Source organism: Hemitrygon akajei, chromosome 8 (assembly GCF_048418815.1).
Source record: "Hemitrygon akajei chromosome 8, sHemAka1.3, whole genome shotgun sequence".
Classification (NCBI taxonomy): Eukaryota; Metazoa; Chordata; class Chondrichthyes; order Myliobatiformes; family Dasyatidae; genus Hemitrygon; species Hemitrygon akajei.
In genome coordinates this window covers 177,023,611-177,040,692 of record NC_133131.1, presented here as the reverse complement: position 1 = coordinate 177,040,692, position 17,082 = coordinate 177,023,611, and the positions used below count along the sequence as shown (strand labels likewise).

Genomic DNA, 17,082 nt, shown 5'->3' with positions numbered 1-17,082 from the left:
CTGTGCCCTCTGGTCCTAGACTCCCCCTCAGTCAGTGAGTACAGACCCAGAGACATCAAAGGTTCCTCATATGTTAACCTTTCTTTGTCAGAATCATTCTCACGAACCTCTTCTGGACCCTCTGCAATACCGGCACATCTTTTCTTAGATAAGGGGGCTAAAACTGCTCACAAGTGTCTAGTCCTCTCAAAAGGATTTCATTTGCCTTCCTCACCACCGACTCAGTCTGTTTGAGTTGTTCAGGTCCAGAATTGTGCTCCAAACTCGACAGCGACATTCCTTTCCACATTAGGTTCCACCTGCTGTGTTCTCCACCCACCCACTCAGGATTCATTTTGAAATACAGTGCGGAACAACGAGCTGTGCTACCCAGCAAAACCAAGCCTAGTCACGGGACAATTTACAACGACCAATTAACCTATCAACCGGTGTGTCTCCGCACTGTGGGAGGAAACCCATACCTTCAGCAGAAGGAACGTATAAACTCGCTTCCAGGGGATGCCGGAATTGAACTCCAAACTCGGAAGCTCCGAGCTGTAACTGCATCGTGCTACTGTGGCGATGTGTTTATCCCTGCCCGTGGTCGGCACCTCACTGTATCACCAGCTCCGTCGGAAAAAACGGCTCGAAGGACTGCAGATGCTGGAAATGCAAAACAGAAATGGAAAGGGCAAGCAAATGGAATGTATCAGGGACAAAATGCTGGAGGAACTCGGCAGTGTCTGCGGAGTGGAGTAAACAGTCGAGGTTTCAGGCTGAGGCCCTTCACCAGCAGGAGGATTGCGAAGGTGTAGAGTCAGAACCAGGTTTATTATCACCGGCATGTGTCATGAAATTTGTTAAGTTACCAGCAGCAGTTCCATGCAATACATAATGTAGAAGAAAAAGTGAAAATAAATGGGTTATGGATCAAATATAAATGCAAACAGGCTTTTCCCACAGACGACAGCTAGAGGTCATGTGTTAAGGGTGAAAGGTGAAATGATTAAGGGAAACTTCTTCACTCAGAGGGTGGTGAGAGTGTGGACCGAGCTGCCAGTGGAAGTGGAATGGTTTGATTTCAAGGGTTAACAGAGGCTTAGATGGGAGGAGTATGGAGGACTGTGGTCCAGGCTTGGGTTGATGGGACTCAGCATTGATTAGATGGGCTGAAGGTCCTGTTTGCCTGCTGTACTTTTCACTGACTACAACGCTCTGTACAACACTCTCCACCCTGGTCCCCAATGTAAAGGGGGAGGACTCCCGACAAAGAGGCCACCCCCCTCCCCCGGGGGCCACCCTCACTTTCGGGTTACCGGGGGGAGGGGGGGATTGACGGTGCAGGAGGAGAGAGAACCTGAAGCAAAGGAACTGTTTTTGCAGGGTGTGCCGTGCAGCGTGAGGACGTCAGCAATGTTACAGAGAGGTGGTATCTGAGGGACCTCCGGCTGTGAACTGCGGATTCTCAGAAGCAGAACAAGCACACGATTGACCAGGTCCCTCGTGTGATAGAATGACACGGCGTAAAGGGCTGGCACTGGGAGAGGCTGTTCAGCCTACAGACAGTTTCTATGACTCGATCATCCACCTGCGGGACTCTGGGAGGGGATTAACCTGCTCCGTGACCTGGTTCCTCACTCAGACTGCTCCTTGAAAGAGGAGAGGGGGGAGTAAGGCGCCCACAGCTGTTATACCAAGGATCAAAGTGCACAGAGTGCAAAAACAGGCCCTTCAGCCCACTACATCCCTGCTAACCATCAGATATCCATCCACACTGACTTCACCCTAACACTAGGGGTTGCAGGTTTAAAGGGAGAGGAGAGATGTTTACACAAAGAGGAACTAGCTGCCGGAGGATGTGGTTGAGAGGGCTACAATTATAAATACAACCACACTCCTCTCCTCTCAGATTTGCCCCTCTTCAGCCCTGTACCGCTTCCACCTACTCCCTGCCAGCTCCTCACTTCACCTGCCTCCCCTTGCCCCTCCCTGGTCTCACCTACCCCCTGCCAGCTCCTCACTTCACCTGCCTCCCCCACCCACCTCCCCTTGCCCCTCCCCGGTCTCACCTACCCCCTGCCAGCTCCTCACTTCACCTGCCTCCCCCACCCACCTCCCCGGTCTCACCTACCCCCTGCCAGCTCCTCACTTCACCTGCCTCCCCCACCCACCTCCCCTTGCCCCTCCCCGGTCTCACCTACCCCCTGCCAGCTCCTCACTTCACCTGCCTCCCCCACCCACCTCCCCGGTCTCAACTACCCCCTGCCAGCTCCTCACTTCACCTGCCTCCCCCACCCTGTTCTGGCATCTTCCCCCTCCCAGTTCTGAAGAAGGTCTCGGCCCGAAACATCGACTGTTTATTCATCTCCACGGATGCTGCCTGACCTCAGTTCCTGTGGCATTTAGTGTGGGACTCCATGACAATGTTTAAGAGAGACTGGGATAGGAGCGGGTGAGAGGGATATGGGCCAAGGGGGACTAGTCCAGGGAGATACCTTGCTCAGGAGGGAGAAGTTGTGCTGAATGGACAGCATAACTCCATGACATTAATCCGAGTCTCCACAGCTCAGTCTGTACCCCCTCTCTGTCATCTGTCTTGTGAGTCAAGAGCCTGTATGCATATGTCAGTGTTGTGGAGTCTCTCCCAAAACCACCCTTTCCATGTTCCAACCTCCGTCTGAGGAGAAAAAATCCCTCGGATCCCCTCTCAAACTCCTACCCTTCACCTTCAGCCTCTGTCTCAGGGAAGGACATCTTATTATCTCCCCTGTGTGTCTCTCAGACCGTGAGGACATAGAACATGATGGAGTATAGAGGGAGTCTCATCTGGCCAAAAGTGGTAGGTGAAATGTGAGGAGACAGTACTGTACACTGGCAAGGACAAGACCCTCAGTAATCTGGCAGTGTACTCTCTGCTGTCCGGGCCTTCCTGAACAGACCCATTCTACTTGGCCAAATGACACTTCAGTGTCCGTGGATCAACTGAGCTGAAAGGCCTCATTCTGTGCTGTAGAAATCTTTGATTCCTGGAGTGCTACTGTGGGAGGGGAGGTATTGAGGGAGGGTCACACTGTGGAGGGGTGGGACTGAGGGAGGGTCACAATGTGGGAGGGGTGGCACTGAGGGAGGGTCACACTGTGGCAGGGGTGGTATTGAGGGAGGGTCACACTGTGGGAGGGGTGGTACTGAGGGAGAGTCACACTGTGGGAGGGGTGGTACCGAGGGAGGGTCACACTGTGGGAGGGGCTGGTACTGAGGGAGGGTCACACTGTGGGAGGGGTGGTACCGGGGGAGGGTCACACTGTGGGAGGGGCGGTATATATGGAGGGTGGGTCACACTGTGGGAGGGGTGGTACCGGGGGAGGGTCACACTGTGGGAGGGGCGGTATGGAGGGTGGGTCACACTGTGGGAGGGGTGGTACCGGGGGAAGAGTCACACTGTGGGAGGGGTGGTACTGAGGGAGGGTCACACTGTGAGAGGGGCGGTATGGAGGGTGGGTCACACTGTGGGAGGGGTGGTACCGGGGGAGGGTCACACTGTGGGAGGGGTGGTACCGGGGGTGGGTCACACTGTGGGAGGGGCGGTATGGAGGGTGGGTCACACTGTGGGAGGGGTGGTACCGGGGGAGGGTCACACTGTGGGAGGGGCGGTACCGAGGGAGTGTCACACTGTGGGAGGGGCGGTACAGAGGGTGGGTCACACTGTGGGAGGGGCGGTAGAAGGGAGGGTCATACTGTGGGATGGGTGGTAGAAGGGAGTGTCACACTGTGGGAGGGGGCATTGAGGGAGGGTCATACTGTGGGAGGGGTGGTAGAAGGGAGTGTCACTGTGGGAGGGGGCATTGAGGGAGGGTCATACTGTGGGAGGGGTGGTAGAAGGGAGTGTCACACTGTGGGAGGGGTGGTACTGAGGGAGAGTCACACTATGGGAGGGGTTGCACTGAGGGAGTGCTGTACTTTTGGGTGGAGACTGTCTCTCAACCTAAGCCGGATTCCAATCTCCACCCTCCCATTTGAGACAACATGAATCCATATGAATAACGCGAGCTGCTTCGTTTAATTGCTTGCTTGCTAATGGGATCTTGCTGTTCCCAGCCGGGCTGCTGCCTCTTCTGTAAAGGTAGCAGTCACTAACCCTAACCCTTGGATCGGGCTCTCAGCCAATCAGCTGCTGCTCCGCCACGCCTCCTGCTGATGGGATGACTCCACATGGCTCAGGTCTTCTCAGTTGCAGTCCACAGACGTTAACAAGCCCTGGCATCTCTGAGTTCCGAGATTCAGGCCGCTTACAGTATTTACTGCAGGCCTGTTTGTAAATAAAGTCTTAACAGTCACAAGGTGTCTGAAGCCTCTGTTCTATACACCACACTACACCAACACACACACACACGTATGTGTGTATGTATACAATGTGTTGGTGTGTGTGAGTGTGTAGTATATATATGTACACACAAACACATACCCACACACGTGTGTGTATATATCTATATATATATATATAGATATATATATATATAAAACTATACTGTATGTTGCAGATCACAGTGAAGGACGTTTCTTGCGTACTGATCATCCCAATCAGTTCATTTGTTGACTCAGTTATTGCCGTGTCGTATGGTGTGGCTGGTCGTGATCTCATGACTCACCATTGATAGTAACAGGGAGCCGTGCAGGGCTTAGTCTTCCTGAAGTCCATCACCATCTCCTTTGTCTTACCGATGTTGAGCTGCAGATGATTCAGCTTGCACCATTTGACAAAGTCCTCCACCAGGGCCTGTATTCACCCTCCTGTCCCTTCATACACCCATCTGTGGCCAAGTCTTCAGACGTGACTTAGTGTTGTAAGTATAGTCCGAGGTGTACGGGGTAAACGGGAGAACGGGCAAAGAAATGGAGATGGAAACCTTACCTTCTTGCTCTTTTCGTTACTTTGGGAGAAGCTGACATACATCTGACTCCCACTAAGCGTCGTACATTGTCTTTCACCCCTCCTTTGGCCAGACGTGCAGTCCTTAGGTGGAGAGATGCTGCCCCACCCACTCATGCTCAATGGCTCAGAGACATTATGTCCTGCTTAGACCTTGAAAAGATTCATTATTCACTTCTTAATTCGGACATAAAGGCCCTAAAGGTGTGGGGACCTTTTCTTGAATATTTTCACAATTCCCGTTTAGATTGGGGGTGCCTCCCTCCCTTTTTTGTTTTTGCATTTAAATCCCTTACTTCCAGCTTCTTACCGTTAAGATTGACGGTTTTTTGACATAACCATATATAACCATGTAACAATTACAGCACGGAAACAGGCCATCTCAGCCCTTCTAGTCCGTGCCGAACGCTTACTCCCACCTAGACCCACTGACCTGCACTCAGCCCATAACCCTCCACTCCTTTCCTGTCCGTATACCTATCCAATTTTACTTTAAATGACAATATCAATATGTTTATGTGTGAACATATAGATTAGGTAGTAGACAATATACATTCTTATAAGTACAGCTCTGTGGTTATAAAGTTCTGATTAACATTTTTATATATCGTAAGGTTGGCTTGGAGTTGGGTGGTGGGAGGGTGGGGTGGTAACTGACTTTATAAGATTCTACCATGGGTGCTTTTCTTAATTGTTATGAATTGTGCTTTTGATATGTTTGGTTTGCACTGTATAAACCTCTTTTTTACTTTTTTTTTGTTTTGTTGCATTGTAGAAACTCAAAAAAATGAATAATAAAAAAAGAAATGAGGATGGAACACAGTGTTGGGTAGTGTACAGTTGTGCACTTTGGAAACACAGACATCCACAGCACATTACAGGTCTTTCGGCCCACAAAGTTGTGCCGACTCTGCAACCTTCTCTATACAGCGGTTTGCCATCGCCTTTTCTGGGCAGAGTCTTTACAAGACAGGTGACCCCAGCCATTACCAATACTCCTCAGAGATTGTCTGCTTGGTGTCGGTGGTCACGTAACCAGCACTCGTGATATGCACCAGCCGCTCCCAGGGCTTCACGTGACCCTGATCGGGGGGCTAAGCAGGTGCTACACCTTCCCCATGGGTGACCTCAGGCAAGCGGAGGGAAGGAACACCTCACACCTTTGCTAGCGACGCACCTCCACCCCAACACCCTCGTTTCTCTACGCAGTCCATTGAGGTAGAACAATAATAACGGAATGCAGAAGGAAGTGTTACAGATTACAGAGAAGCAGCCGTACAGGCAGACAATAAGGTGCAAGATCAGGGGGTAGATTGTGAGTCAGTAGTCCATATGTCAGTGACAGCAAACTCCATTCTACTGGGTAGCCATTCAATAGTCTGATAACAGAGAGTTAGAGCCTAGTGGGACGTGCTTTCAGGCTTTTGTTTGGGGGAGGGGAGGGGAGAAGCGAGAAAGGCTGGGCGGTGTTGGCTTTTTGATTACGCCAGCAGCATGCACCAGTTGGGCCAAAGGGTCTGTTTGACTCCTCCTCCAAATTTTTGGGGGCGTGACTTGTGAACTCCACTATTCTCACAAGGCATTCTCTTTCATCCAGGTAAATCTCCTCTGAATCTTCTGTAAAGTCCAAAGTCAGTTTATTGTCAAAGTACATATTCTATATGTCACCATATACAACCCTGAGATTCATTTTCTTGCAGGCATTCACAGTAAGTACAAGGAACACAATAGAATCACTGAAAGACCACACCCAACAACCTATGCAAAAGACAACAAACTCTGCAAATATGAACAAACAAAATAATAATAATCAATAAGTATTGAGAATATGAGATGATGCCTGTAACGCAGTACGGCCATCTCAGTTCACTGGCCAGTGCCTACCCCTGGTTCTCCTCGGGATCAGCCACTCCACTCCGCTCCGTGGGCAGGGTAGGTGTCCCATAGACGATTCGGCGACTGGAAGGAGACGTCAGAACAGCAGTGGCTGGAGTTGCTGGGAGCAACTCGGAAGGCGCAGGGTAAATAGACAAGTGTTCTAACGGCAGGATGGCTGACAAGGGGAGTCAAAGGCAAAGGGAGAACGTATACAATAGGCTTCCTTTCACACTGTGTCAGCGACGTGGATGAAGACATCGCAGGTGACACAAAGATACGTAGATGGAGGGGCAGGTAGTATGGGAACTGTACTACCCTCAATTGCAGGGCCCTGCAGAGAGTGGTGTGGACAGCCCAGCACATCTATGGATGTGAACTTCACTCTATTCGGGACATTTACAGCAGCAGGTGCTAAAAAGGGCCCAGAGGATCATCAGGGACTCCAGCCACCCCAACCACAAACTATTTCAGCTAATACCATCTGGCAAGTGGTACTGCAGCATTAAGGCCAGGACAACAGGCTCAGGGACAGCTTCTTTCACCAGGCTATCAGATTGATCAATACACATTGATCTGATTGTGTATCAGACTGTACAGACATGTATACAAAACTATTACTATACAAGCTTAGTGTTTGGGCAATATCCTCCCACATTCATAGAACATAGAATAGTACAGCACATTACAGGCCCTTTGGCCCACAATGTTGTGCTGACCCTCAAACCCTGCCTCCCATATAACCCCCCACCTTAAATTCCTCCATATACCTGTCTAGTAGTCTCTTAAACTTCACTAGTGTATCTGCCTCCACCAATGACTCAGTCAGTGCATTCCACGCACCAACCACTCTCTGAGTAAAAAACCTTCCTCTAATATCCCCCTTGAACTTCCCTCCCCTTACCTTAAAGCCATGTCCTCTTGTATTGAGCAGTGGTGCCCTGGGGAAGAGGTGCTGGCTGTCCACTCTGTCTATTCCTCTTAATATCTTTTACACCTCTATCATGTCTCCTCTCATCCTCCTTCTCTCCAAAGAGTAAAGTCCTAGCTCCCTTCATCTCTGATCATAATCCATACTCTCTAAACCAGGCAGCATCCTGGTAAATCTCCTCTGTACCCTTTCCAATGCTTCCACATCCTTCCTATTGTGAGACGACCAGAACTGGACACAGTACTCCAAGTGTGGCCTAACTAGAGTTTTATAGAGCTGCATCATTACATCGCATTTCTTAAACTCTATCCCTCGACTTATGAAAGCTAACACCCCATAAACTTTCTTAACTACCCTATCTACCTGTGAGGCAACTTTCAGGGATCTGTGGACATGTACCCCCAGATCTCTCTGCTCCTCCACATTACCAAGTATCCTGCCATTTACTTTGTACTCTGCCTTGGAGTTTATCCTTCCAAAGTGTACCACCTCACACTTCTCCGGGTTGAACTCCATCTGCCACTTCTCAGCCCACTTCTGCATCCTATCAATGTCTCTCTGCAATCTTCGACAATCCTCTACACTATCCACAACACCACCAACCATTGTGTCATCTGCAAAGAAACATTCTTCCCCTTACTTCTTCCCTGTACATCGCGATGGAGATGCAACAAAGAATTTTACTCCCTTGGTTGTAAGAAATAAAGTAGACAGTACAGTAGCGTCCATCATCTGGGACCGAGGCCCAGACTCTCTTCTCGCTGCTGCCATCAGGTGCGGGGGCAACGCAGACAAAATGCTGGAGGAACTGAGCAGGCCACGCTGTCGATGTTTCGGGCTGAGACCCTTCGCTTGGATTTCCAGCCCCGATCCGCAACTCCGGCGTCAGCTTCCCCGGCACCCGGCACCCGGCACTTCGACCGCGGCGTCTCAGGCCTCGGCCATTTCTGGTTGTCAACCAATAACGTTAGCGTTCGTGCCCTCCAGCCAATGAGGTGTGCAAAAGGCTTGGCCAATCCGAAATATAAACCGTGGAGTCTCGACCAATAGAAAGCTGCGGTCTGGATTGTGTGAACAGGTAGTAGGCGGTACTCGGCCAATTGGAGTGTGCGCTGTGGCGCCGCTCGGCCAATGGGAGCCCCGTGCGGGAGCGCGGGTTTCGGCTGGGAGTTCGCGGCCTCGGGGCTCCTGCTTCAGACGCCCGAAGATGAACGGAGCCCGGGAGCTGAAACGTGAGTTGGTGCAGCGCTCCTTCACGGCCCGGTGCTCCCTCTCCACCCACTGCCCGGCGTTTACTCGTCTCCGCCCTCTCCCACATCCGCTGCGCTCCCTCTCCCCCCCGTCCGCCGGCCTCTGCAGTCATACGGATGTGATGCTGAGGCTTTATAAAGCACTGGTGAGGCCTCATCTTGAGTATGGTGAACAGTTTTGGGGTCCCTCCTCTTGAGAAGGGATGTGCCGCCATTGGAGAGGGTCCATAGGAGATTCACAAGGATGATTCCAGGATTGAAAGGGTTGTCGTAGGAGGAATGTTTGACAGCTCTGGGTCTGTACTGGCTAGAATTCAGAAGGATGAGGGGGGCATCTCATTGAAACCTTCCGAATGTCGAAAGGCCCAGGCAGAGTAGATGTGGAAAGGATGCTTCCCATGGTGGGAGAGTCTAGGCCAAGAGGGCACAGCCTCAGGATAGAGGGGCGCCCTTTCAAACAGATGTGGAGAAATTTCTTTAGCCAGAGGGTGGTGAATGTGTGGAATTTGTTGCCACATGTGTCTGTGGAGGCCAGGTCTATGAGTGTATTTAAGGCAGAGATTGATTGGACATGGCATCAAAGGTTACGGGGAGAAGGCCAGGAACTGGGGTTGAGGAGGAGATAGAAAAAAGAATTAACAGTTCTGCTTCAATATCTTATGGTCTATAGTCTTATGCTGAAACCAGTTAAACTGCCTCCTCCCTGACCTCAGCCCTCTGTACCCTGCCTCAATACCAATGCACGTGCCCATCCAAACTTCTCTTGAACATTGGAATTGATCTCGCATGGGGGCTAATGTCCTTGATGGAGCTGAGCAAGTTTACAACACACTGCAGCTTTCTACAAGCCTCACCCACCCCCACTCCCGACTCAGACGGTGATGCAGGCAGTTGGAATGCTCTCCACGGTACATCTGTGGAAGTCTTTGGTGACGTAGCCTCTAATAGTGACTTGGGTCTCGGTTAGATCCCAGAAGCATTGACACTCAGCAACTTGAAAATGCTCACTCTTTCCGCTGGTGTATTCTCTCTGAAGCCCACAACCAGTTCTTCAGTCTTGACCTAATGGGGAGCGTGAGTTGGAAGAGCAAATGTGTAAGGAGATAGCAGATATTTGTAGTAAACACAAGGTGGTGATTGTGGGATGTCAGAAACGAGCCACGCTCCCGAATAATGGCTTCAAGACAAATTCAAGGAAACAAAGTTTATTAACAGTTCTGCAGAGCTGGGCCCCTTCAGAGAAGGGAACCCTGAACCTTACAGGGCAGCAGGTTTTATCCTTCTTCCTTACCACCCCTCCTCCCTGACTCGGGAGGTACATAGTCTTATCCCATTCCATATTTGGAGTTGTTTTTTTACACATTTCTGTAAAACAATAGTCCATATCTCAGGACTTCAATGATTCCACAAACAGTTAATTTTGTCAAGGCTTCTGCATTCATAATTAGATCACACTTGTTTACAGACTTTAACCCAGACATAATTAAATCACAGTTGTCCCTAGACATAATTAAATCACATTTGTCCTTTGACTTTAACCCGGACCTGTCAGAAACGCACATCTTAATTTTGAATCTTACAATACCACCCTTTTTCTTTTTAAGATGTGCGTTTCAGCTAGCATTTCTCTCACTCCCAGGGGGCCCACTTTCTTCTTTAATAGCATAAGTTTTAGCTCGTTTGTCCCATGATGGGGTATCGCTACTGCCTGGAGCTGGAATATACTGCGCCTGATCAGTGTTCGTATACAAGGAATCAAACACGGCAAAAGTAAGAGAATCATTAGACCCCCGCCTGCTACTAGGAGAGCGGTGCGCCACCAACTACCTCCCAGTAGCCCGTCTAGCCAACTCATGTTCCCCAGGGATCTCCAGGTATGTACTGGCACGTGGGCCAGTTTCCGAATTTTGTCGGATATTTTTAACACGGCCTTTCCACTGTTGTCTATCTTAAGGCAACAGTTTGTAAGATTGAACTTCCCACATACCCCGCCTTCAGAGGCCAATAGGTAATCCACAGCCAGCCTGTTCTGGTATATTGCTGTTTGCATCTGACTCTGCTGTTTTGCCAACAGCTCCAATGCCAGTGCCGTTTGATTGGTTATCACTTCCACCACCGCCTGCAGTCTAATAATTCGGTTTAACATGTAGACAGGAGTGCGATACCCCCACGACCCATCCTGGGCCCAGGTCACTGGCCCATAGTATTCAATGATGCGAGCCGGTGGCCACTCATCACCCCACTCACCCACCTTTATCTCCCGTGTTTCTCTCCTTAATGAATCAAACAGCTTAATTCCCAGCTTCCGGTCACCCTCCTGATGCAGGAGGAAGAACTCCGGTCTTTCCTGGGACAGCTGAGACTTCTCATGGTCCCCCCCTGTCCCATGTATCCTTTATTATAGACTTGGTAATAAGGTTTACTATTCTCCCAACATGTTTCTCTCTTGCTTAGATCATAGCATTGATCATTCACATGCGAGTGGGACACAAATGATCCTGGGAACACCCTCTGCCCCACTCGTACCACGGTTCTGCACTTGTCACATTTCCCTTCAATTTCCCCGACATATAGAATCAAATATATTACAGTCAATCATGTTACAGTCCACATAGAGTTCATTTTTGCTGCCTTTTCAGCCTCACCACCAACGGTTCTTCACCGGGAACACAGGTCCACTCAGTGTGGCTTTCGGGCTTCACCGGTCCTTTTACCCTGGATACGTGTGTCCACCCTTTTTCTTTTGTCCGTACAGCCGCCTCTGTTGTTAGCAGGACCTGGAAAGGGCCTTCCCACTGTGGCTGTAACTTCTCCGGCTTCCAGGTCCTTACCAGAACCCAATCTCCAGGCACGATCTGATGTAAAACAAAATCGAGCAGCGGAGTCTGGGCCAAGAGACCCTTTTTCCGCAGTTCTGCAAAGGAACGGGACAAGGCCAGTAAATTGTTCTTTACAAATAAATCACCCCCCTGTAGTGTGGGATACCCCTCTATTTTATTCCAATATGGCAGTCCAAAGAGCATCTCATAAGGAGATATTCCTATATCCTTGCGGGGTGCAGTTCGTATTCTCAGGAGAACGATCGGCAAACACTTGGTCCATGGTAGCTTGGTTTCCAACATCAACTTGGTTAGCTGTGCCTTCAGGGTGCTGTTCATTCGTTCTACTCTTCCCGAACTCTGGGGATGCCACGGGGTATGGTACTTCCATTCGATATCAAGTGCATCGCAAATTAACTGGTGCGTATCTCCTTCTTGGTACGTGGTAGTGACATTCCCGTTATTCCAGCTATCCTTTCTGGGGTAATGCATCGCTGTCCTTTACTGACCCGGTGTCCCAGATACCTTACTTCCTTTTCTACAAATTGTAACTTTTTCTTTGAGACCCGTAGCCCCTGCTTCCCCAGGAAGTTCAGTAGTCTGATGGTGTCTTCCTGCACCCCTTCCTGTGTTGGCCCGGATAGTAATAGATCGTCCACATACTGTAGCAGTTGGCTCTCTGGAGCACATTGGAATTCTGCTAGTACTTGCTCCAAGACCTGCCCAAATAGGTTAGGTGATTCGGTGAACCTCTGTGGCAGGACCGTCCACCGGAGTTGTCTTTTCCGCCCCGTCGTAGGATTTTCCCATTCGAACGCAAACATGTCACGACTGCTCTCTTCTAGCGGGCAACTCCAGAAGGCATCTTTTAGATCTATTACACTGAACCATTCATGGTCAGGGGAGATCTTACTCATCAGTGTGTAAGGGTTGGGCACTGCCGGGTATCGGGTTTGGACTACTGCATTTAGGCCCCGCAGGTCTTGTACCATCCGATAAGTCCCATCTGATAAGTCCCATCTGGCTTTCGCACCGGGAGTATTGGGGTATTATATGGTGACATACATTCCTCCAGTAGTCCATCAGGTATCAATCCCTCAATCACCAGCTGCAGCCCTTTTCTTCCTTCCATTGAAATAGGGTACTGTTTTCTCCGTACTGGCGAACTGTTAGGTAATAGTGAGATTTGCAAGGGGGGACGTTCAAACCCCGCCGGTTCCCTTCCTGGTACCATACCTCCAGGCTTATTTTCCTATCGTCTTCTTCCCTGAGGGCAAACAGCTGTACCATTATCTTCCCGTTCCTGGGCACAGTCCCGATGCCTAGCCTGACTTGCAGATCCCGCCCGAGCAGGTTGAATCTCGCAGAGGGTAACAAAAGTAGGTCCTGTCCCATTACCCTATCCTCATGTTCAATTTTCACGTTTTCTATAACAGGTACTTGTATTATTTTGCCTCCAATACCGGATACTCCCATTACCTTTGTTCCGGTTCGGGCGCCGGGAGGTATCTGGATTACGCTAGATCTTTCGGCACCCGAATCTACCATAAAGGTTGTATCTGACCCTTGGGGACCTACTTTTAAATTTACCAGGGGTTCCTGCTGATAATTCATCCCCAAGGGGTGGAACCCCCGACCTCCCTAGTCTTCATCTTCCATCATAGCGTACGAGCGCACTTCCCGTAGGTATCTGGGGCACTTGCTCCTGGCTACTACCTCGATCCAACCATGGTCCCTGTCTCTCTCTACTATCTGCGGTTACTTGTCGCACTGTCTGGACCATTATCCTTGCCGTCTTCTTTTGTTTCTCTTCGTCCCTTCTTACAAACACTTTCTGTGCCTCCCTAAGTAGTTCACTTAAGGGTTTAGTATTCCAATCTTCTAGTTTTTCCAGTTTTTTTTTTTCTGGCCATGCTTTCGATACAAATTCAACACGAATCAGCTGTTGGCCAACCTCCGTCTCAGGGTCTTCGATTTGCGGAGCGGTAGGGGGCACATATGGGGCGGCAGGTGGTCGAGCACCTCCCATGTATTCTTTTTCTGTCCCCCTTCATTTATCGTTTTCAATTTATAACTATTTGTCGTTGGTAACCAGCATAGGGCATAATCACTTTCTTCGGGTTTAACGTTAGGTTTTGAATTCACGTACAGATTAAGGGCTTGCTGTACCCAATCCTCGCTAGACCCGAACTTAGGCCATCACACAGCCGACCCTTGGATCGGCTGGCGGGACCTGAATTCACAGTACTGTATCATTTTTCTTTTTGACTTCCCTTTTCACCTCCCATAATCCCAATTTTCTAACATCCGTCCCAACGGACTATCAGGGGGTACCCCGGGGTATTTTTCATCATTGGCGCCTGGATTTCCTTTATCCTTTTCTCTCTTAGACCCCTTATTCCCCATCTCGAGGACTTGCCCGGTTCCAATCCACCCGCAGGCACCCCGTAATTCCACAATTCTCGTGCACTACGTCTCTGCAGGAATTTAATTTGAATGTGACCCACCTAGCTCGGTCACTCCTGTCCAATTCCGGAACCTGTATTACCGCGATCGCCCAGGAATTCACCTGCAGGCACCCCGCAGTTCCACGATTCTCGTGTACTACGTCTCTACAGGAGAAATCACCTGCAGGAACCCCGCAGTTCCACGATTCTTGTGCACTACGTCTCTACAGGAGAAATCACCTGCAGGAACCCCGCAGTTCCACGATTCTCTCGTGCACTACGTCTCTACAGGAATTTAATTTCTTACCTGGGTCCTGTGCACAGAAATTACTCGATCGCTCACTGTCTCAACTGCCTCGACAACCCCTCTTTGTTTCCTTGAGTCCGCCGGATATCACTCGCTCAAGCCGCGCGGGGCGACGAGCAAGGAATCAGGGACTGCCGAACTCGGCAGGGTGCACCTTCTCCGATGTCCTTCCTTGCCCCCCTCACGGCTGGAGTGTGGATCCCGGACGAGCGCCCCAAGTTGTCAGAAACGAGCCACGCTCCCGAATAATGGCTTCAAGACAAATTCAAGGAAACAAAGTTTATTAACAGTTCTGCAGAGCTGGGCCCCTTCAGAGAAGGGAACCCTGAACCTTACAGGGCAGCAGGTTTTATCCTTCTTCCTTACCACCCCTCCTCCCTGACTCGGGAGGTACATAGTCTTATCCCATTCCATATTTGGAGTTGTTTTTTTACACATTTCTGTAAAACAATAGTCCATATCTCAGGACTTCAATGATTCCACAAACAGTTAATTTTGTCAAGGCTTCTGCATTCATAATTAGATCACACTTGTTTACAGATTTTAACCCAGACATAATTAAATCACAGTTGTCCCTAGACATAATTAAATCACATTTGTCCTTTGACTTTAACCCGGACCTGTCAGAAACGCACATCTTAATTTTGAATCTTACATGGGAGATTTTAATTTTCCACACATAGATTGGGAAGCTCATTCTGTAAAAGGGCTGGATGGTTTAGAGTTTCTGAAATGTGTGCAGGATAGTTTCTTGCAACAATACATAGAAGTACCAACTAGAGATGGGGCAGTGTTGGATCTCCTGTTAGGGAATGCGATAGGTCAGCTGACAGATGTATGTGTTGGGGAGCACTTCGGGTCCAGTGATCACAATAGCATTAGCTTCAAGATAATTATGGAGAAGGACAGGGCTGGACTTAGTGTTGAGATTTTTGATTGGAGAAAGGCTAACTTTGAGGAGATGCGCAGGGATTTAGAGAGAGTGGATTGGGTCAAGTTGTTTTATGGGAAGGATGTAATAGAGAAATGGAGGTCATTTAAGGGTGAAATTATGAGGGTACAGAATCTTTATGTTCCTGTTAGGTTGAAAGGAAAGGTTAAAGGTTTGAAAGCACCATGGTTTTCAAGGGATATTAGAAACTTGGTTCGGAAAAAGAGGGATGTCTACAATAGATATAGGCAGCATGGAGTAAAGGAATTGCTCGAGGAATATAAGGAATGTAAAAGGAATCTTAAGAAAGAGATTAGAAAAGCTAAAAGAAGTTACGAGTTTGGTTTGGCAAATAAGGTGGAAGTAAATCCGAAAGGCTTCTACAGTTATATTAAAAGCAAGAGGATAGTGAGGGATAAAATTGGTCCCTCAGAGAATCAGGGTGGTCAGCTATGTGTGGAGCCGAGGGAGATGGGAGAGATTTTGAACGATTTCTTCTCTTCGGTATTCACTAAGGAGAAGGATATTGAATGGTGTAAGGTGTGGGAAACAAGTAAGGAAGCTTTGGAACCTATGACAATTAAAGAGGTGGAAGTACTGGCGCTTTTAAGAAATTTAAAAGTGGATAAATCTCCGGGTCCTGACAGGATATTCCCCGGGACCTTGAGGGAAGTTTGTGTAGAGATAGCAGGAGCTCTGACGGAGATCTTTCAGATGTCATTAGAAATGGGAATTGTGCCGGAGGATTGGCGTATTGCTCATGTGGTTCCATTGTTTAAAAAGGGTTCTAGAAGTAAGCCTGGCAATTATAGACCTGTCAGTTTGACATCAGTGGTGGGTAAATTAATGGAAAGTATTCTTAGAGATAGTATTTATAATTATCTGGATAGACAGGATCTGATTAGGAGTAGCCAGCATGGATTTGTGCGTGGAAGGTCATGTTTGACAAACCTTATTGAATTTTTTGAAATGGTTATGAAGAATGTTGACGAGGGTAAGGCAGTGGATGTAGTCTATATGGGCTTCAGCAAGGCCTTTGACAAAGTTCCACATGGAAGGTTAGTTAAGAAGGTTCAGTCGTTAGGTATTAGTGCTGGAGTAATAAAATGGATTCAACAGTGGCTAGATGGGAGATGCCAGAGAGTAGTGGTGGATAATTGTTTATCGGGATAGAGACCCGTGACTAGTGGGGTGCCTCAGGGATCTGTTTTGTGCCCAATGTTGTTTGTAATATACATAAATGATCTGGATGATGGGGTGGTAAATTGGATTAGTAAGTATGCTGATGATACTAAGGTAGGAGGTGTTGTGGATAATGAGGTGGGTTTTCAAAGCTTGCAGGGAGATTTATGCCGGTTAGAAGAATGGGCTGAACGTTGGCAGATGGAGTTTAATGCTGAGAAGTGTGAGGTTCTACATTTTGGCAGGAATAATCCAAACAGAACATACAGGGTAAATGGTAGGGCATTGAGGAATGCAGTGGAACAGAGAGATCTAGGAATAACAGTGCATAGTTCCCTGAAGGTGGAGTCTCATGTAGATAGGGTGGTGAAGAAGGCTTTTGGAACGCTGGCCTTTATAAATCAGAGCATTGAGTACAGAAGTTGGGATGTAAT

General features: G+C 48.9%; 2 protein-coding genes across 2 annotated transcripts in view; both read left to right on the top strand.

Annotated features, from left to right (window-relative positions):
* The window catches only part of LOC140732479 (tonsoku-like protein), a 288,594-nt gene extending 285,517 nt beyond the window's left edge, over positions 1-3,077 (top strand). Inside the window, exon 21 of the mRNA XM_073055190.1 lies at positions 1,363-3,077. The gene's annotated coding sequence lies outside the window, so the exon portion shown is untranslated. The remainder of the gene's footprint in view (positions 1-1,362) is intronic.
* Positions 3,078-8,836: 5,759 nt separating this feature from the next.
* The window catches only part of LOC140732478 (tonsoku-like protein), a 109,688-nt gene continuing 101,442 nt past the window's right edge, over positions 8,837-17,082 (top strand). Inside the window, 1 exon segment of the mRNA XM_073055189.1 lies at positions 8,837-8,944. Within this exon segment, the coding sequence (XP_072911290.1) occupies positions 8,920-8,944 (25 nt within the window). The 5' untranslated portion in view covers positions 8,837-8,919.